Below are 22537 nucleotides of genomic sequence, written 5' to 3'. Positions count from 1 at the left end.
GTAAAGAAACTTGCCGCTATTCGGTGGTTCTTCTCTGTCTTTTCTCGTGTTTGGGAGAAAAGTGGTTCAAATCCCCGTCCAGCCACAGCCATTCAGGTTTCCCGTCATGTCCTTAAATCGTTTAACGAGAACACTGGAATGACCCCTTTGAAATCGCACGACCGATTTCTTTCGCCAGTCCGATCTTTTGCTTCTTCGCTGGGACGTCTGATATAACGTTGGCCACCGCTTCTTTTCTGTCTCTTCCTGCATTACTTCTCACTGCCAGACCGTTTCTTCATTCTTGTTGAAGTGGAGCTAGTGTTCCCTCTGTAACGCTCTTGACGTCGACACCAGAAATTATCTACTAATATCAGATACTGCCTTCGGATTGAGGTCAAAGATTTTATACTTCCACATTTTTTAAAAATTATTGGAGTGGTAAGATAAGAAATGAAAATGTAAAAGAAAAATAGGCGAGGAAAGATGGTCATGAAATGCCGTCAGCAGAGGTAGCGCCAGTTTACCTGGATGTGTACGAAGTATGCAGCATAGTTATCTTGGTACTGGAACAGACTTGCAGAGTTGACAAATGTTGTGATGTGTGAAATGATATTAAGGACTTCGACTACTGTAGGTATGCGGAGATGAAACTGTTACGGCAGAAGGAAGAGTTGGAGGATGATATTAAATCTTTCAAAGGACTGGTGTATATAAACGAGAGCGAAGGCATTTCGTCATTCTGTTCATATTTTAGTAACAGTTTCAGACTAACACTTACTGCAGTACGAATTAGCCATATTACCAGGTTACTCTTCGACTAATTCTCGACACCAGTGTTGCAATCTATCATAGCTGTTCGGTGGGCCTAATGCCATGCCCTCAGCGCACAACTGGATCACGTAGCTGAATGCACGACTTCCGATTTGCGTCTCCTTTCACGCCTGTCACGAACGCAGTGAGTGATATCCTCTACGCCGCTAAAGGTGTTAGCGTAATAAATTTCTCGGACCACACACGGTCAGCTCCAACTGGCGTACGCAGTGCATAACGATTATAGCAACAAGGACTGACCGCTGCAAGTATAAAGCGTGCACAGGGAATTGTTTTCCAAAAGAAGTAAAAAAATTAAGACTTGCGTTTACATGGAGTTACATGTATCACACAGACTGACAGTGCAGCAGTTTACCACTTATAGACGACACTTACTGCCATCCTTGAGAGAAAATACGATCGCAGCTGTTCATCGAACTGGAACTCCTGCAAACAAAGAGAGAGGATGACATCATTCTCACTGTTCTTGGCTTGCGCTTAAATAGCAACTTAACATCCGGAATTTGTAAATTTGAATGTTTAGTATAAATTTCATGATTGTGACGGCTTGACAGTATAAAGTACCCAAAACTTTTGTGCCACATTTAAAGGCTGATTTAGGTATTGTGTGCTACCGGTGTGGTAACAGTGCTGCCCTGTACACGCACTATTGTCTCTCCCTGTTTTTCTGTCACAAGGAAGTAATGATCTCACGACGCGATAGCGGGCTAGACGTATGGTGGTGGAGATAGGGGAGGGTGCTGAGGGGAGGGGGTGGGAAGCTGCAGTTCCTTAGTGATGGCAAAAATTGCAATGTGTAGCACAGACTGTTAAAAAAATATTCCATACTTTGAGAAGTGGTAGTATGCCCTAAACAAGAAAAAAGTGTCCACTAAACATGAGCTCTAAAATGCATACCTTAACAGCTATGAGCGCTTTTTGTTCTTCATTACTGTGAAGCACATCTTTTCGGCTGCAGCTCTTTGCTATTACGAACGACCTGCAGAATGTGGGAAACAATTGAGAAAAAATAATTCTCTTACTGCGAAAAGCAGAGCTTCTTACGTAATCTGCTTTCTATTACACATGACTTGCACATATGTTCCATCGGATAAGGAAGTGCTCGACGTGGTGTCCATTCATAGTAACACATTTTTTGTCTGACGTCCTACGGGATCAAGCACTCTCTGAAAAATTCCTGGTTGGTGACGAGTGTGCTCGCTTTAATTGATGACACGTTCTTTTAGTGTTTGTACATCATTATTGAGGCTTCTGTACACCAAAGATTTCAAGTGTCCACACAACCAAAATTCCGAAGAATCAAGGTCGGGGGTGGGGGGGGGGGGGTCGTGCTGGCCAACGTACTAGACTTCCCAGACAAATGCATTTGCCATTAAATCTCTGTGTGGTGTGTTCTCGATAATTTCTGAGGGAATGAGTTGGTGCTCCATCGTACACGAATTATATCTCCAAGCGTTGTTGGAATGATACCTCCTCTAGTAGGACAGGCAAGTCGTTTGGTAGGAACCGACGATACAACGCACCAACCAACTTGTTTGGCAGTATGTTCGAAACAGCAAAGAGCTTGCAGTAGAAGAGACGTGTTTCACTGTAGCGAAGATGAAAATGTTCTCATGGCCCTTAAGGTATGCGTTTTAGAGCTCCAGGAATGCATATGTATCACCTTATGGAACATAACTTACAAATTTATGAGGTTACACTGTCTATTAATTCTGACCCCCTCTCTCGTTCCTCATTGGAATTCTTTGTTAATATCTTCATTACTTTATAAGCCTTTTTCCCTCTGATTGTAGGAAAATATCTGTCGACTGCTTTGTGTATTTTTTTATGAATATAGATTTGTGACTTCAGTAGTTACTTTCATCATCTGTGAAGTTTAGATACGAACCCCGAAAGATATCCTTCTTTATAGGAATCAATAACATGCTTCGTTTCATCATTAGCATCAGAAAAGCTATCGACGAACCTACCCATCAATCTCGCGGTGGTAAATGTCAAAGGGAAAAAACATATAATGCATTTTAACCACTTGAAAAATGTAGTCAATTCCGCTCCTGTATTTTCGTAGTTTCAGCGCTCATTTAAACCATAGTTATTTTGTAGACGGACCTGTCACGCTAATTACCTCCTCAGGAGACCATTAAGAGATGTAAAATAACAAAGAAAGGATGATTTTGTTGTACAAATACGCAGTGACTGTAACGGACTTAAAAGGAAGAGTTGGAGCTTTGCCTTGAGCGGAGCCCGGTACCTTGCGGTTAACTGTTCGACGAAATGCAGTTGTAGCGTATTTGGGTCAAACCGCACAGGAGCGACCCGTAGTGAACTCGTGGACGGCTACCACATCAGGAAATACTGGGCAGGCGTGTGTGGACGCCGATTTGCTTTCACCGCACAGCATAAAGCGCGATTGTTGGCACCGCAGAGACGTCTGCGGCAGCGCCCCTCTGCGGAAAAACCAAATGAGATTCGGAGTGCAGAAGGGATTGGCCGCTACTGCAGGCACGGCGCTATTACTCTGTTTTGAAGGTTCGAAAGGCACAGCTTTAAGAAAGCAATGTCTACGACAAGTAGTAATTCCTGGTGGATCGGTTATCGTGTATAATTGCCCCCATTATTTAACAAATCTAAGCGAGCGTTTTCCCTTAGTGTCTAAATGGTCCTGCATATCTGCTCCTTTATTCCGAAGGAGCCTTGTTTGCACCATAAGCCAAAGTTGCAGTGCACTTCAAAAAATGGTTCAAATGGCTCTAAGCACTATGGGACTTAACTTCTGAGGTCATCAGTCCCCTAGAACTTAGAACTACTTAAACCTAACTAACATAAGGACATAACACACATCCATGCCAGGATTCGAACCTGCGACCGTAGCGGTGGCACCTTTCCAGCCTGTAGCACCTAGAACCGCTCGGCCACTCCGGCCGGCAGTGCACTTCTTTTGGGTTATTACTTACTAGTGATACTAATGTTGATTACATGTAGCCTCAACCCAAAAACCAAAAGTGCTTTCCTCTTTTATCCTTATTTTTCTTAGGTGTACAAATAGTAAGTCTTTATCACAATCAAATGACACGGAACAGGCGTATTGAATCCTCAATAAATTTTCTTGTTTTTCACTAAAAATTCGCGAATCAGCAAAATTCGTATCGGATAATTACTAACGCGTCGCGCTATGAGACTTGAGTTCTTCCATATCCCTGAAAACAGTTAAAGGTCGTAAATCTGGGAATGACAGTTGCAGACGTGAATCATAAACGTTTCTCTGCATGTTGTGAATCGGATGGTCGCACGCACGTTGGTAATATTATTGTTAAGTTATGTATCTTATAATATACCCTAAGCGTTTGACAGATGTACAAAGAGTCAGCTGTGTTATCTGATTACAGACATACGTTACTTTAAAAGTTCAACACTACACTGTTACATAAAACAGATGTACAACACAAATATAGCAAAAAGAAAAAAGTACAGTAGAATAAATGGGAATGCACGTTTACGAATACGTCTAGCGACTAAAGGCGCCATATACGTAGTTTGTCGACTCGGGTGCACACAAACGTATTAAGAGTGATCCGAAATTCGTGTTAAAAGTGTGTGCCTTTGTATTGGGCACTGACCATATAATTTTTCGCTGCTATGATTGAAGAAAAACAAACCAATCGTGTCAGTTCACCAGTTCTGCCCGAGTCATTTGTGGGAGCTGTATATTTGGTGCTGATAAAAAAATCATCGGCGCGTCACCATAGTCGAAACGTTCAGGAGATGATGACCTGGCTGGGATAACCAAACGTGCTACCGTCCCCGTTCTCTGGATGTATGTTCTCTCGATTTCTTTTAGCCAATGAGGCTATATACAGTAATTAATTTTCGATATTATTACAAAGTCAGGGAAGACAGTGGTGACAAGAATTCTGACCGCAGTAGCGGAAGATTTGAACAATTCACCTTCCTAAATTTTGCCTTTAACGTTTATTCCAAACGTTACTTAATGATAGTTCACGATAACGCCTAGGAACTTAGAAGAGTGCTTTAAAATGGCTCTACTACAACTGTCAAGGTGTAGAAGATTGTAAAAGGACTTTGGAATAATTGTGTATCTATTGACTGCCAATTATAAGATTTAGAAGATTCTATCTTGTTTTGGAATAACCGTCTACCTTTTGTTGGACCCTTACAATGTAAAGAAAATTGTAACAGGAATTTGGAATCCCCATGTAACTTATTTACTGATTGGTAGTTGTAAAGTGTAGAAAATTATCTTAAGAATTTTGAGTCGCCCTTTACGTGTTAATAGATTTCTGAAATGACAACATACTCTGCCCTCTATTGTAATTATGATTCATTTTGCATTATTATCGAACAGTAATGACGCCTAAGTGTGCATTCCTCTTGTTGGTATTACTTCTTAGACGATTGTCGGTGCTATGACAGCTTATTTTATTACAGATGACTCGCTCTGGGTAGTGTTTCCATTTCATATACTGCTTTGAAGTGCTGTTATACCAGTTGAACGCATGACTACTTAACGCAACGAAATGCAAATAGTCCAAAGTAAATGCATCAACATGTAAAAAAAAAAATTAAATTTCTAAGATAACATCGAATCTATACCAAGTGTTGTACAGGCTTGGCTCTGAGCACTATGCACCGAGCGAGGTGGCGCAGTGGTTAGCACACTGGACTCGCATTCGGGAGGACGACGGTTCAATCCCGTCTCCGGCCATCCTGATTTAGGTTTTCCGTGATTTCCCTAAAATCGCTTCAGGCAAATGCCGGGATGGTTCCTTTGGAAGGGCACGGCCGATTTCCTTCCCCATCCTTCCCTCACCCGAGCTTGCGCTCCGACTCTAATGACCTCGATGTCGACGGGACGTTAAACACTAACATCCTCCTCTGAGCACTATGCGACTTAACTTCTGAGGTCATCAGTCGCCTAGAACTTAGAACTAATTAAACCTAACTAACCTAAGGACATCACACACATGCCCGAGGCAGGATTCGAACCTGCGACCGTAGCGGTCGCTCGGCTCCAGACTGTAGCGCCTAGAACCGCACGGCCACACCGGCCGGCAAGTGTTGTACAGACTTGTTAGGTTTATCTTACAATAAATCATGAGAAAGAGCGACACAAACAATTAAAAAATTCACAGGCTTTCGGATTCCCACTTTAGGTATACTACAGAGTGTTGATACTAATTGTCGCGGCGCGGGATTAGTCGAGCGGTCTGAGGCGCTGCAGTCATGGACTGTGAGGCTGGTCCCGGCGGAGGTTCGAGTCCTCCCTTCGGATAATTTAGGTTACGTAGTGTGTAAGCTTAGGGACTGATGACCTTAGCAGTTAAGTCCCATAAGATTTGACACACATTTGAACATTTTACTAACTGTCGGAAGGCTGGCAACCGCTCGTTGACTGAAAGACGTCTCCTGTTTTTCTTGGCAGGAAGCGAGGCGGGAAGGAGTCACTGGAGGAGGAGCGCGCCGGGTCCGGATCCGGGACCCGCATGGCGGACGGCGGGGGCGGCGGAGGCGGCGGGTCTGCCGGGGGCGGCGCGGCGGCGGCTGCCGGCTCCGAGGAGGCGGCGGCGGCGGCAGCGGCGGCGGCGAGCTGGCGGCCCTACTACGAGCACCCCTTCTCGGCCGTCACGACCGCCATGCTCAACATCGGCGGAGCGTCCGCGGACGACCAGGCCCAGACCATGGGCTTCATCTACGAGTACAAGCTGCCGGACAAGGATAAGCTCGACCTCTGGCCGTGAGTACACCAGCTCTGCCCTCTTCTCCACTCCGTTTCACGTCATCAACCCATTTCTCATCACTTCGCAGTGAATGAATCTTTCAGTCTATTGCTGAAATAACGCTGTCTTGCAACTTCCTGACAGTCTGAATCTGTGTGTCGGGCGGTACTCGAATCCAGAACCTTGGCTTTCGCTGGAGTTGCACCTACCGATTGAGCTCCCCAGGCATGGTTCACTGCCTGCGCTCACATCTGCACTTCTCTCTACTACTTTGCGAACTTCACAGAAGCTCTCCACCGTACCTTGAGGAAACTGCACTCCTCGAAGAAAGCGTATTGTGGAGAAATCGTTTAGCTACAGCCTGGGGGCGTGAACTAACCTTTCACTCTGGAAGGAGTGTACGTTTCCAGAATGCCATGTCTCCGCAATATCCTGTCTTTCAGGAGTGCTAGTTCTGCAAGGTTTTCAGGAGAGCTTCTGTAAAGTTTGGAAGGTAGGAGACGAGGTACTGGCAGAAGTAAAGCTGTGAGGACGGGGCATGAGTCGTGCTTGGGTAGCTCAGTTGGTAGAGCACTTGCCCGCGAAAGGCAAAGGTCCCGAGTTCGAGTCTCGGTCCGGCACACAGTTTTAATCTGCCAGGAAGTTTCGGAGTGTATGTTGGTTAACCCCCAAAATGATTAATGAGGGGCGTCTCAAAAAGAACACCGAATATGAGGCTGCTATAAATCGAATTTATTTATTTATTTCAAAGAAGCAAACAAAACACACCATTCTCTTCAGGGGATATTGAGGTTTAAACCTGAAACAAGTATGAAACCCTCCTCCCCTTCCCTACTAACTCAAACATTTCCCCATCAACTTCACCGAGGACACGTCGAATTTCTTGTTTGATTTCCAGCAGGTTACGCAGTTTGTTCTGGTAAAGGAAAAACTGTCAGGTCACAACATCGAGGTGGGTAGGTTTGGTCTTTTCGTAACGCATCAAAGCGATTGTCTCGCAGCATTTACGTGCGAACTGCAGTGTAGTCATGTATATCTGGGTGCGACAGGCTCCACAAATTTGAAGCTAATCTTGTAATCGTATCTTACTTTCAAGCATTACATTGTGTTCATGCAGTTTTTAAGAGACCTGTCATTCACCACACCAAGCTAAAACGCTGTGTAAGTCTTTCTGCGGCGATTACTGTGGGCAACACCTTCTTCAGTGAACAATTTGATTGTACCGTCAATCCTAACTGATGGTGCATATTGAGAACATTAGTTCAAAATATTCAAATGTGTGTGAAATCTTATGGGACTTAACTGCAAAGGTCATACGTCCCTAAGCTTACACACTACTTAACCTAAATTATCCTAAGGACAAACACACACACCCATGTCAGTGCGTCCACTGTAACACGCTGAGTTTTGTTAGTAAAAAATTCGACGTATTAGTCACATATCCGTAAATATTCTCCTTATGGTGAGGTGGGGTTGAGGGCCATTCGGAAATGTAGGAAGACTGAATGTACCTCGTTACTTGCGTATCGTATATGCAAGATATCGTGTTTCATACGAGGGACTTTTCTCTGAGCCCTTACGGATTGACAAACTTTTTTTGCCCCATGATATGTTCTATTTTTTCTGGAACAGACAGACGTTAAGGAAATTGTGCTGAAATTCTGTTCCTCTGTTTTTCACCCATGTTTCAGACAGAAGTGATCCATTCTCTTTTTTTTAAACTCAGCTGATACTAATTGCTACGCGAGAGATTATCTGTGTATATGAGCTAGGAAAGGGGCCAGCCCCACATAGTGCTGAATGTAAAGCCTAATAGGGTTTACATCAGAGCCTGGTGCTTGGTAACTTTGAGCCACCTAAATTAAAATATGCTTTTAGGACCTAAATAAATTTTAAACGCGTTCCGTGAGTTCTTAACTAATAATAAATTATTTTTAAGGAGATAGTTGAATATTTCTATACTTTCTTCGATCTAGTGTCTGAATTTGCACCATTCACATCAATATAGAAACATCATACCACAATGATTACAAGGCAAGTTACATAACATATTACTCGATTAATACACCTCTTCCTGATACTTATACTGAATGGTATGACAAAGGCCTTGTAGTTGTTCTATTCTATAATGCTATAATGCTATTTGAACATTTTCACTCTACAGCAGACAATGAACGCTCTCTCTCTCTCTCTCTCTCTCTCGGGCGCTAATGACCGTAGCAGTTTTGCGCCCTAAAACCATAACAAAAAAAAGACAATGAACGCAACGCTAGATACTAGTTAAGCGAAACAGCAGTTATTCAGCTCACGTAGCCTTTGACGACAAGTATCGAAATGACCTCCATCAAATATACCTGGGCTGCGAAGCAAAATGGTTCTCAAAATACTGCGCTAGGTACGATCTTCATTTATACCAGAACGTCTCTTCGACTGCAATTGAGAACCGAACAGAACTGCACTACGATTAGAGTCCGGTTTCGCTGTCACCTTGTACACCTTCCTTGCATTTACAGTGCACTTTCTGCAGAGGTATAAGCGGTTGATTCACTGACTTGACAGCACACACTACTTTCATCCAGTAGCGCAGATTACGTCTCTAGCAAGTAAGAACATTCCTGAGGAGAGGATGGATTTTATGGCGACCAACGTTACGTCAGCAACCGCTTACAGATTCCAGAGTACGTTGCTAGAAGCAGTTTGTTGAGGGGGCTGCATTCAAATCAGCCCCTGTAACGTTGAGTTCTCCTCGTGTAGAGCTGGAGTGTCGTTAGCGAGCGAGGTGTAGCGGTAAAAACGCGTGCGGAGTGGGTTCCCGTGTCTCTGCCAGGTGCCTAGCGCCGAGCTTCCCGCAGGAACCGGTCTTCCAGAGCTCGGAACGCCCTTCCCAGAAGCCTCCGGGAAGAAGCCGCCGGCGCCAACCACAGCGAAATGAATGGAGTTCCCCTGGCGACCCACTGAGTCCTCAATTACCCAGGCAGGCGTCTCCCCGGTCGCAGTGCTTAGCCTTCCAGAAGTGACTACTTCGTGGAAGATGCAAGTGAATTTATTTCGTTGCACAGGCATTGTTTTTGGCAGATAATCGGGAAACGGGCTGCAGAAAGAGCGTCGATACTGTCATGAAACCTATCAATTCACATTGTTGATTGTATTGCAAGTTGCATCTGAACTGCTCATTGAATATTGTTAGATAGAATTATTCTGTGGAGCTTTTTGTGAGAGAAATCGTTAGTAGCAGAACAGTTTTCAGACTCGACAGTAATTGGAAAAAGTCCCATTATTTCGATAGTCATCCATATTTCGAATGATTTGACATAGCTCTCCAGGCCTCCATCGTCGGTTGATTGCACTGAAACTTGAATGTTTGTCTAGTTTCTCATTTTCACTCACCTACATACTACAGTTTTTATAAGAAACAATTTCACTACAGCCAAATACTAGCGTAAGCCATTACTGGATTTACAGAAATTCTACTTGTCAGTCATTAGTCGACGGAACGAATCTTGCACTAAGGTTGCGTTGTAGTATTTCTGGGGTCATCGCATTTGTGGTGAACCTCAGCATATTTTGGCGCAGACTTATTGCAAAATTCGTTCCTTTGGCTACTGAAAATAACTGATAAGTCGGAACCGATACAACTACAGAAATATTTTGTATGGGTACTTGAATGCAATACACTAGTACGTTATTTGAAAAGAAAATGTTCTCGCCAGTACTCTTTGCCAATAAAATAGCAAACATGAAAAAAAGTCCATTGGTGCCATGTTTTGAGAAAACTAGGCATTCACGAGAATATTTTTAGCCCAGAAAAGGGAGATCAGCATGGACGGCGTAGTCAGTTCGCGAAGTTAGCATAGAGAGACTACTGATTGCAGGTTACAAATACTATCAATACCATACATTTGTTCCCCTATGGTATTTGTAGCTAATAATGTGGACTCAAAGAACATGAACTGAAGGACAGAAAAACCGTCTACATTTCTATTTTTCTTAACCACTGCACGGAAACGTATGCGTTATTCTGCAAATACAGTTTTCAGCTGACTTGCAGCACGCCCGCATCTCGTGGTCGTGCGGTAGCGTTCTCGCTTCCCACGCCCGGGTTCCCGGGTTCGATTCCCGGCGGGGTCAGGGATTTTCTCTGCCTCGTGATGGCTGGGTGTTGTGTGCTGTCCGTAGGTTAGTTAGGTTTAAGTAGTTCTAAGTTCTAGGGGACTGATGACCATAGAAGTTAAGTCCCATAGTGCTCAGAGCCATTTGAACCATTTGAACTTGCAGCACGACTGAGTAATGTGAGATTTTCAAATCTATGTTCAAAGGCTTTTTGTGGCATACTGCTTTTACTCTAGAAGATAACAAATGCGACTTCCCCCTCCCCCCCCCCCCCTCCCCGTCGGAGATAGGTTCGAGTACTCTCGGGCGTGGGAGTGTGCTGTCCATAGCGTAAGTTAGTTTAAGGTAGATTAAGTAGTGTGTAGGCTTAGGGACCGATGACCTCTGCAGTTTGGTCCCATAAGACCTTACGACAAATGTCCAATTTTACCAAATAATAACAAATCTATAGTAAGTGTCCTCTTCTTGTCTACTGACATCCGTAACAAAGTGTTAAAACAGTAGGTGGTACAAAGTCGTCTCCACAATTTCGTCTTTCTAATCCGTCTAGGACTGCCAGATTAAGTATTCCACAGTGACTTGCACGCCTTTTTTATTGTACGGGAGTAAAGAATTAGAACCTTTCGCTGTTGTATGTATATGGTATCGTAAACATTTTTTTTTCTTTTTCAGCAATCCTTTGCGAATTTTTCATGTAAGATCAGTCCGCAGCTCGTGGTCGTGCGATAGCGTTCTCGCTTCCAGCGCCCGGGTTCCCGGGTTCGATTCCCGGCGGGGTCAGGGATTTTCTCTGCCTCGTGATGACTGGGTGTTGTGTGATGTCCTTAGGTTAGTTAGGTTTAAGTAGTTCTAAGTTCTAGGGGACTGATGACCTCAGTAGTTAAGTCCCATAGTGCTCAGAGCCGTTTTTTCAATCTATACACACAGAATGACGAAAGTTATAGCGGCAGACGTCGGCCGTGATGCCGAGGCAATTGGTACCAGACTCTTCCAGGAAATATTGGACTCGCATTCGGAAGGAGAGCCACTGAAATCCCCGTCCGGCTCTGTAGTTTTTTCGGCGGTTTCCGTAAATCGATTAAAGCGAATGCCGGGTTGGTTCCTTCGAAAAAGGCTCATTTTCTTCCCTACTCTCGTCCAAAGCGGCGTTTTGGTCCGTCTGTATCTTGTCAACGTGGCCTTTAACCCTATCATCTTCTACCTTTCCTCAGTTTGACCTTGTGTTTGACCATATTTGTGAACATCGTTGCTTCGAATAGTCCTCTCAGCGGCGTTCCTTTCACGAGAAAATTAGTTTACGATGCCTCTCGGAGTCCGTCAGTATTTTAAGGTCGGCTAAAAGAGAAAACTACCTGCCCCACCATTCCGTCTTAATGGCACTGAAAATAATTTAGCTGAAGCAGTGCAGAGCGTTCGATTCGCAACGCGGAAGGCGCCGCCAGCCCCCAGCGTGCCGGCAGAGCGGCCGTCCCGCGAAACGCCTGGACCGCTTAGAAGCCGCGTTTACGAGGTGCTAAAACCCGCCAGCGCTAACCCGCGACCACCCAGCAGTAGTCGGTTGCTATCGGAGCGCCATCTCGCCGACGCCGCCGGGCTCCGCTCGCCACCGCCCTAATCGACTCCGCTTCTCGGAAGTCGACAATGGATCGTTGGTATCGACTGCCGTTTTGTTCGCGGCTCCCCGCGGTGCTCGCTGTCGATCGCTCCAGATGACATCAAGAAGACGGTCCCAGCCCTGCGGCTGGCGCGTGTTCTGGGATAACGGGTGTTTGTTGCTCGCGTCTTGCCAATGACCCAGTCGTGGGAGGAACGAACGTTCGGAACACTTCGCGGATGCATGCGCATTCGATTACTCCCCCATTGTTCGCCGAGACACTTTGTGATCTACGGAACGGAATGCAAATAGAAGAAAGGTACTTCAGCTGCCTGCCAAACACTGCCTATATCACCTCTCTCGCACATTATCTCTGTGTGATGCATACAAACAACGATCAATTTTAAGTGGTAGTCTTTTCTACTGTAAAAGACTCTCCTTCCAGACGCTGGTCGTATTAAAGGGTACGTTGACTCTTTTTCCATTTCATAACTCTTGAAACGAAAACAAAAATTCTGCGGTGTTTCCGAACGTCAACATACCAATACAGTCCGTTTTTACTTTCTGTATAACTGTGATCCATCATCTTGGTTACAGTAGCGGGTCAAAAATTCTAGTGTGTTATTGTTGTTCTTACTAAAGACGTATCGCGCTTTTATGAAAGTATAGTCTTTCTCGCAGCAATCTGCAACACTCTGACACTGAATAACAGACGAGGGAGCCACCACAGAACTGAAAAAGGGACTCCCTGTTTCGCAAGAAGAGAATTATAGCAAAAGAATACTTACATTACTTGCCATCGCGAATTATATCACTCATCTGACGTCACCCGGATGGAGCAGTCCTCTAGATACACCTATGTATTGTAGTTAGCGCCTAGTACACCCATATTGCTCTTACTTGCTTTCTGATGTCATCTACTTACCTTCTATTAGGAGCCAGGTTGGTCGTTTCTTATCTCTGGAATGCAGCAAACAACATTCTTGGTGTATGTGCCACCCATTCGCCTATTCACCCTCATTTCATTTTCATAATTATTATTCACGGTTTTACAAAGTAATTACATTTACCGGTAAACCACGATTATGCATTACATTTAATTTTCTTTCTCCATTTGTGCCTGTCTGTCTGTAAATTTTCTTCAGTATTTCTTCTTCTAATTAATGCCCAAATTTCCTGTATCCATGTGGCAGGTGATCTTCCATTTTCCTCTCTTACTGGTGGTTCCCATTCCATGATTCGTTGTGGCAATCTCTCCTCTCCCACAAAATCAATTATCGAACTTGAGACATGCATTTTCTTCCTTCCCTGCCTGGATTTTCCTGGAGACTATCCATCTCAGATGCCACTAATATTTCCATTAGTTGAGATTTAAATGTGCATTCTTCGGGCTCATATGTCATAATGTTTGTAGTAATTTTTTTAACTCATTTGGGCCCTCTGTGGGCTACAGTGCTTAGGTTTTCTGCTGCACTGTTGTCTGCCAATTCTCGTGTTCTTGTTGAAATTTAGTAGCTGTTTTCTTGTTAGAACATTGAGCTTTTCTATTACCCTACTATACTTTCATTTTTGTACAGAACTCTATCTTTCCTTCCTCGTACCATCTCATGGTCTCACTGCGATAACTTCTGTAAGGGGTATTAGGAAGTCTGGTTTCAGTAGCTAATTGGTAGTCACCTCTGTTAGGTATTATGTCTTGACTAACACGGCGTTCTGAAAGGTCTTTCTCTATTTGCTTGATCCACAGAGAACCAGAGAACCATTGGCTTTACCCTCGTTAGCTACTTAGAAAATCTTGTAGGAGAGAGTGTGGGGGCGACTGTGTACAGATAGCCATACAGAGCTAGTCGTCGTCTTCTTATTGCATCGGCGAGGTTTTCTTGTTGCTGGTAGAGTTCACAGTTAAGTTTGTACCATCTTCGCTCACCATCTTTCGCAGGAATTTCCTTTTTGTAATTTCGGAGTTCTTGGCTAGGGATTTGCATCTGCTGTATAGAGAACTGATGAGACGACTGTGCTATCTCGTCTTAGTTTGATATTCATCGATAAATGTTTCGAGGCGTACATTTTTCTGCAAGCACAGTATGTCCTATCTAGTTAGATTTCCCCTTGTTCGAGAGCTACTGTCTCACTGAGATCATCTGAAAGGTTTCGGATCTCTTGGTTTGCTTGCTAACACTGATTCTAATCGTTCTACTGGCGTCTTTAATACTGGCAATTAAATCGGTCTTTCTGATGTTGATCAATCCTGTTTTCTCTGCTACAGAATGCAGCGCTTGGTGCTGCGTAGAATCCTCTTGCATGTGGTTTGCCGGTAAGGTCACTTCGTCAGAAAAAGACACGTATTATTTTGTTTAATTCAGTTGACCTGAAGGTCTCATTTTTATCCTCCTCTAGTCACTTCCTCAAGATATATATTCAATGTCTTCTTCATCTAGATCAAAATTAGTAACTCATCAGGAAATTGTAGTGAACAGACAGTATTATTGGGATGCCTATGTTCTTACATTTTTTCCTTTCAGCTTATCAACGCTTACTCTGCATATATCCCTGACGTAATCCCTTTGTGACTTTAAATCCAAGTGAGAGAAAATTTTGTATTATTATTCCTGCTGTTGAATTTTTATAGATTCTGAACTGCTTTACTTACAGCTTGGACTCCCGTCTGTTGAGTGATCCATTTGTATGTTATCTGTGCCTGTCGGTGAAATACCAATACGCATCTCTAGAGTCCTTGCGGAGCTACCTACAGTTTTGAACAGCTTTCCCATTTAAAGTCCATGTCCCATTTCCACATGTCAGAACTTGTTACACAATGATAGCATAAGTTTTTATGTATCTTAACTGAAGGCACGTATGAGATTCTAGTATCTGTACACAAAAAATTTCATCTTGGCTTGCGTATCTCTTTGAATAACCTTTTCCTTTTTTTTATGATTCACGTACTTTATTGGCTACATTCCACCTAAACTGTTAATGGCAATACTGTCGGATACTCCAGCACTGCTCTCTTTTCTTTTCATTAACATCCCTCTTTGAAAAAGTTTTCCACTTTTCGTCTGTCCTGTTCACGCTTCGGTAAAATCTGAAATTTTCTGATTTAAGGGTTCTATCGAAGAATAGTGTACTAAGTCTCGATTTCTATAGTGCTAGTAAGACGGTTCTCTAATTGTGTATGTGGTTATTGTTCAGAGAGAAGAGAGTATTTTGTCAGGCAATTAAAAGATATCCAGTTTGTTCTGTTGACATGTGCTCAGATAACTTTTTAACGTTTGTCTCTCGCTGTTGATTGACATTTGTCTGAAGTAATGCTGAAGTCTTACCAGTTTCACATCTAAATTATCTCTGGTATCCTTTTTCATATCCTTACAATTTAATTTCGAGACTGATCGATACCAAAGCGGATTTTTTTCTCTGTGCTTTATTATGACCAACAAGAATAAAACATTTTGATGCTTTTAACCAATGGCGATATTCATGATGGAATACCTTCAGCACGAAAAAGAGGCACGTTATCGCGCGTAAAAATACCGCATATACAGAATTTCATTTGAACGTCCGCCTGAATTCATTTGTAAATCCGGCACTGTAACAAAATAAGTGGGTGTATCATCTGACGTGCGACTTACGTAACTATACTGCCGTAAGTGTTATGCCTAGTGACACCTGCCCGCTGTGTGTTATCTTTCCTGGCGCTTTTTTTTTGTTTTTGTCTGATTAGTCCGTAAAGCGCTCGAAGTTGTCCAGTATATGGCCTTGCAATAGCCGAAGGACAAAATAATTCGTTGAGCGGCCTCCGATCTGTTTACAAACTATATCGAATCAAGGTTCTCTTTTAAGCGTAGGCTTCGGCGGCCGTTTTCACCGTCAATAAAATTCTTCTGGGCTCTCGACTGCGGTCAAAGCCTAGTAAAATTTTACTGAAAAGGTTCTACCTCTTTACACCGCTGTTTCGTAAACCTTAGTCGTTGTTTTAATATTTCAGTTTAAATACCAATAAAATTTGGCTGAGTTTGATACCATCGCACTTCGGATTCCTTTTATTCTTCACATGCTCGTTGTCTGCCTGCTAAGCTGAGTGGTAACGAGCTTGCCTCTCACGCAGCGGGCCCGAGTTCGATTCCCGGCCGAGTTGGGGATTTTCTCTGCTAGCGGACTGGGTGTTGTGTCGTTCTCATCGTCATTTCATCCTCATCACCGACACGCAAGTCGCCCAATGTGACGTCGACTGAAATAAGACTTGCACTTGGCGGCCGAACTTCCCCAAATGGGACCTCCCAGCCAACAATGCCACACGCTCATTTCATTTCTTATGCTCGTTATTATTAAACGCTCCTATTTAGAAGTGTAGGTAATAAAGCAGGTTTACCTGTTCACACTGGCTACTTTTGTCAAAAATTCTTATACGCTGAATCGTAAGCTCATTGTTCTTCACTAATCACAGAAACTGGCACATGTTTAGAAGTGGATCTTAGCACCATTTTGTTACACTGAAGTAGTAAACCCTCGAGCTGGGAGTTGCATTCGATTGTTTTTCTATTCTCATCGATTTTCTGTTGACTACTATGAAAATAATTGTCAGAGAAGAACTTAGCTGAATGTCCGTGTCAAGACTGAGCAGCATTGTGGCGTTTTGGAAACAAACACCATGAAATTTTTTTTACATACATTGCACATGTCTGTGCGGAGGAAGCGACATCTGATGACGTCGTTAATATTTCCTCACGTAGATCAGTGGGCTATAAGATGATATATGATTACAGATTTTTTTTACTGTGATACAAGTAGCAGAGGTAGCTTGAAAATATCAAAGAGGGCGAAATTAGCTGATAGCTAAATAAATAAATAAAGTGATTGTTTCAAAAATAAAACAGCTTACGAAGGAAAAATAGTTCTCTCATGAATTTCACATTGGATGTCCACACATGTGTACAAAATAATATGGTTCTTTTTTTCTGTTTACATTTTCTTACAATATGTCAACATCGATAGGACAGAATTCTATTATTACTGCTGTGATACGATAACAATGGTCCGGCTTCAGGAAAAAGCAGTGCAAAATTGTGCTCAAGCTGATCATTTGCTGTCACTAAATCTGAAAAAGTTATGTCTACGTGATAATAAATCAGATCTTAAATACTTCAGTTGTGCTGAAGTCAGTATCTGGGACCAATCATCTTCAGCAGCAGTAGAAGCCATTTGACAGCCATTACTGGATAAAGCCTTCCTCCCGAATTATTCGTGAATTACTGTCTTTAGCTGTAGATGCATGCAGAACTTGCATTCTTCATGAAGTCGACTGTACAGCTTCCAATCTGTCACTGTCTTGATCTTTACTTATCAGTTAAAATCCAGCAAAGAACTTCCGAGGGTCTACATACTATCCACCGCCCAGTTACGTCGCATCTAGACATTTGATTTACATTCATAATTACGTCTTCCAATCCAATCTGTATCTAGCTCGCCTAGTAGACAGAATAGTAACATAGATTACATTACAAATGAAAAATAAGTAGTCAACAATTGTAGCGAACACCAGCAACCGAACTATTCAGAAACAGCTCCTTCGAAGAATTATTACACCAGAGTTAAGTTTCCTCTACATTTCCGTTTGTCTGCGAAATTGATTTTTTTAGCTGTTTATCGCTCTTCTGCTATATAACACACTATATTATAATCACTTTTACGACTGCCTGAACTAGAAAGTTTCCGACTACTGGAACCAACAACTGTTCGGCAGCTGTTGCTGCGGTGAAGTGTTTTCATTTTCTTAGTCCATCTCAGTCCTGATTATCCATCCTATTATTTTCAAACAACTCTTATCATGTGACAATATCATGAAAATTTTGGCCATCGACAGAAATATAAAAGTTTAGCGCAGCTAACTGAAGAGTGTAAATGTCAAACGTTCAGAGTGCCAGATCTCACACTTGCTCACTACAATAAAAAGTAATGTATCTCGTTTTGTAATTACTTACTTGAATCCAAAAAAGTGGGAAGATATTCCGATACCAAGGAATTATGCTGCTCACCTCGTCACTACAAAAAAAAAAAAGACAAATTAGGAAGTAAATTATTCATTAAGAACGTTCTAGGTGCCACACCAGTAAACTGAATGTTTCTTTAAGCGAAAACAAAATTGTTTCATATGCTATCAATATTAAAGCACTACATTTTATTTGTCAGTCAACAATAGCCATTTCCCATGTCTTCTAATTTTCTAGAAAAACCTTTAAGCATTGACTTCTGTTTCTTACACAACTCCACCTTTGGGATCAAGTGTTGCAAAGTCGAGGAAGAAATGGCTTTTCATAACATTTTCCAGGCACACGTTGTTTTGTCTGTTTACTTTTCCAACTTTTTAAATTATTTCTGAATCCTAAATTAGCCATTTGCGTTATCAACTAAATGGAGAAGACTTTAACGCATGACACTTGGAACTGCAAATGTAATCATGCTTGGCACATGCGCCATCTAGTAATGAATGTTTTAATTACTTTCTCCGTGATTTGGTGCTTAGATAAGGTCTAGAGATATGCAACGGGCACCGAAGAACACAATATCACCGAAAACACGTTTTGTGAAAAAGTGGCGCTTTGTATGTCTGACAGCCGGCCGTGGTAGCCGGGCGGTTCTAGGCGCTTCACTCCGGAACCGCGCGACTGCTACGGTCGCAGGTTCGAATCCTGCCTCCGGCATGGATTTGTGTGATGTCCTTAGGTTAGGGAGGTTTAAGTAGTTCTAAGTTCTAGGGGACTGATGACCTCAGATGTTAAGTCCCATAATGCTCAGAGCCATTTGAACCATTTTTGTATGTCTGACGTTTCCAGGTAAGCTGTATCTCAGGAGAAGAAATGAACTTGTATGGTAGTAATGCATATTTAAGCATTTTAGCGGATGAAAAATCAATGAAACATACTGCTATGTCCCGCGAGAAATTATGCTAGAGACCAAAAAAAAAAAAAAAAAAGAATGTGGCGGTGTGAACTCAAAGAATACTCGACTGTACGCACGAGAATTTGGGTAGAAGGTGATAAATATCGCCATTACGCCACTTGGTTCAAACATCGCAGAGAATAATCTGCTGAAAATATTCAAAACTTCGCGCAGAAATTTTATCTGAAGGTCGTGGGATTGCAATTGTGTTCTCTCAGGCATTCTTGTTAGCTGCAGTCGAAGCGTTTCGACAGCGCAGATAACCACCGTAATTGCCTCGGTTGCGCAAGTAATTCTTCAATTAGACAAATTAAAAGGCGGAGGAAGGAGTTCAGGATGGGAGATGGCCTCAGATCGGAAGCGCTAATTGCGGGCGCCGTCAGAAATTCTCGTCACTGCGCGGCTCAAAGCGACTCCGACGAACGCGGTTGGGCAACCGAAGGCTGGGCTCGTGTTGTGCCTCATTGACAGAAGTGGTAGCGTCCGCCACCTGTGGTGGCATTGCTAGGACACGGCCTTGCTTTCATCTTATACCAAGCCGCGAACAGTTGCGAAGACTCTGCGAGTAGCATGTACTCTAATTCCTAGCCAGTAAATCTCAGCGCGTAGTTCTTATGGGCGAAATGGTTAACAAAGAGAGTAGTTTCGGGTGTACGTTGTATTGCAATAGTCATAGTTCATGGATACCGCGGAGAAGAGTTCCTAGAATATGGAAAATGCCGATATATAATGATTAAATTTTGTTGAGCTTCCCGCCCATTCAGGTAATTAAATGTCTCTTGTCTAGAGTTACCACATACCTCAGGAGCATTTAACCATTTGACGCGGCTGGAAACTGGAGAAAATTTTATCAGCTGACGTAGTTGTTTTGGAAACAGAAGTTCTGGAAGTACAATTTATTTTTGTTTATCCATTTCTCCATTCGTTCTTTGGTAGTAGTTTCGAGCTCGCAGCTTCATTCTCAAGCAGTCATTCCTGCCGTCACACAAGCTGCCCGGGCTGATAGCCAAATAAAAATTGCACGTGACTTTCCTGTGCAATTTTAGTTTGACTGTGGCCTGTGCATTCCACCCGTTTGGCAGGAATAATTGCTTTATAATGGGGTTGCTATCCCAAAACTAGTATCAAAGAACGGAAGGATAAACGAATAAAACATAGTAATGGAGTGTACTTGTAGAACTTCTGTTTCCAAAACGCTTTATCAATAGAATTCGTCTTCAAACGTAATGGAGAAGATAATGAAAAATATTACTGCGTTACAGTGACAATATTAAAAGTTAAATAACTAAAAAGTGAATTTTAAGAGTGTGCAGACACTTTCCCGTCGACTAAGAGGAGCTGACCCTTTCTGTGCTAATTACATTCCTTTGCATTCTGTGTAGAGCTTTTTGTGCTGAAGTATTTCACTATTCGTCAGGGTGTCCCAGGAGAAAAGATCAATAGTCAGACAAATGACAGAAACAGCCATTAGAAGCAAAGAAGTCTAGCAAACATGCGCCCTAAACTGCGTACTTTAACAGCTCTGAGCACTTCTTCATCTTAGATACTCCGAAACAGATGTCTTCTACTGCAAGTTCTTTGCTTTCCATTTTTTGATAGGTGGTTTTTTGGACCAAAATACGAAAAAAATGCCCAGTAATCATGGACTCTAAAGCGCATGCCTTAAAAGCTATGGGCACTTATTTAGCTTTACTACTGTGAAACATATTTTAGAGCCCATGTTTATTGGCCTTTTTTTGTTTCAAATCTTCGAATAATTGTTCCTGTCATATGGCTGAAAATTGACCATTCCTTGCGGGGCAGCCGGTATATTAGCACAAAATACCGAGTGTTTTGAAGAAGTCTGTGCAGGATGTTCTGGAAGTAATACCAGATACATAACACATGTTTTTATTCTAGAAGCCATATTCCAGTAACGTTTCCCCAAAACCAATTAGTAAGAGGAAAATGCAGAACAATTCTATTATTTTTAAATCGTTTGTAGCAGTAATAATGCATACTGCAGCTGAAATGAGGTGCTTCATTAATAATGGTCGTCCAACTATGGTTGTGATGTACCTACAGCCCTAAAAACTTTAAATTCTGTTTACTTTTTGTGCTTAGTTCATTGAGAGGATTATTTTTGCAGCTATGTAAGTTTGCGTGAAATTATTAATTGTTGTAGCCTACTGAAGCTTGTCAAACTGTACTGATAATCCAAATTCACACTGAAACTTTTATTATTGTTAACAGTAAAATAGTAGAGGAAATGAATTATTTCCGTCACCTTGAGTGGGAACTTTTGTTATAATTACGAAAAAGCTATACAAAACAAAGTCGACAGATTTAACATGATATTCAGAACACTCAACAAACATCTAAAAATTAAAGTACGAAAAGAGTGACATTTAAAATTTTGTAAAACGGTCACTCGCGTGGTGCATACTAAAAGTGGATACTAACTCTTTTAGGTAGTGGATTTAATTAAAAAAATCGGAAGAAAAAATGGTTCAAATGGCTCTGAGCACTATGGAACTTAACGTCTGAGACTATCAGTCCCCTAGAACTTAGAACTACTTAAACCTAACTAACCTAAGGACATCACACACATCCATGACCGAGACAGGATTCGAACCTGCGACCGTAGCGGTCGCGCGGTTCCAGACTGAAAATCGGAAGAGAACGAGTGGACGCGAAATTAACACATACAGAGAAAGGATGCAATTAGAAAATAAATCAAAGTCTTAATAAAATACTAAATGGGATGGAACAGGGACGTTTAGGAAAAACGTAGCTAATGAGCCACTCAATATGGAAAAGGGAATCTGAAATGAATGAACGAATGTGTATGAACGAGTACGTCCCAATCCCTCAGAATGTATCGTGCCATTGGTATGGCAATAGTTAGGTGAGATGAAATATGACATTGGATTTATGATGGTTTAATTTTTGCAACTGGGTGGTTCAGTGCTGGCCTTCAGACTACTCGAAGCTTGGCAGAGGGAGCACGCTGCGAGTTTCTGCAAATGCACCTCCGCCAACGGTGGCATCTTCTCAGGAAGATTACGGCACAGAAAGGGAAAGAAAGGCCGCCGGATTGGTTCCGTCCGTTGCCGCCAGGGGCGCGCCCGCGCGAGGCACTCGGAGGTGGCGACGTGCCCGCCCGTCTCGCATTGTGGCGGCCCATGCTAATGTCATTTATAAGGCGGCACCCGTGCTCCCGTTCCGAGATTCAAAAGCGCCGGGATGAGGGTGCGGCTCGAATAAAGCCCCGCTGACGGGGGGGAAGCGGGGGCCCACACATTGTGACGATTGTTCGCGCGATGATGGGTATCAGTATCGTATTACAAAGATGCTCAGATAAAGTTAG

At 42.7% G+C, this 22537-nt stretch overlaps 1 protein-coding gene across 1 annotated transcript in view; it reads left to right on the top strand.

Annotated features, from left to right (window-relative positions):
- Positions 1 to 6368: 6368 nt before the first annotated feature.
- The window catches only part of LOC124798717 (protein grainyhead), a 217372-nt gene continuing 201203 nt past the window's right edge, over positions 6369 to 22537 (top strand). Inside the window, exon 1 of the mRNA XM_047262244.1 lies at positions 6369 to 6565. Coding sequence (XP_047118200.1) covers positions 6465 to 6565 — 101 coding nt within the window. The 5' untranslated portion in view covers positions 6369 to 6464. The remainder of the gene's footprint in view (positions 6566 to 22537) is intronic.

Source organism: Schistocerca piceifrons, chromosome 5, assembly GCF_021461385.2.
Source record: "Schistocerca piceifrons isolate TAMUIC-IGC-003096 chromosome 5, iqSchPice1.1, whole genome shotgun sequence".
In the NCBI taxonomy this organism is placed as follows: domain Eukaryota; kingdom Metazoa; phylum Arthropoda; class Insecta; order Orthoptera; family Acrididae; genus Schistocerca; species Schistocerca piceifrons.
The sequence above is the reverse complement of the archived record's forward strand: the minus strand, read 5'-3'. Positions and strand labels throughout refer to the sequence as shown.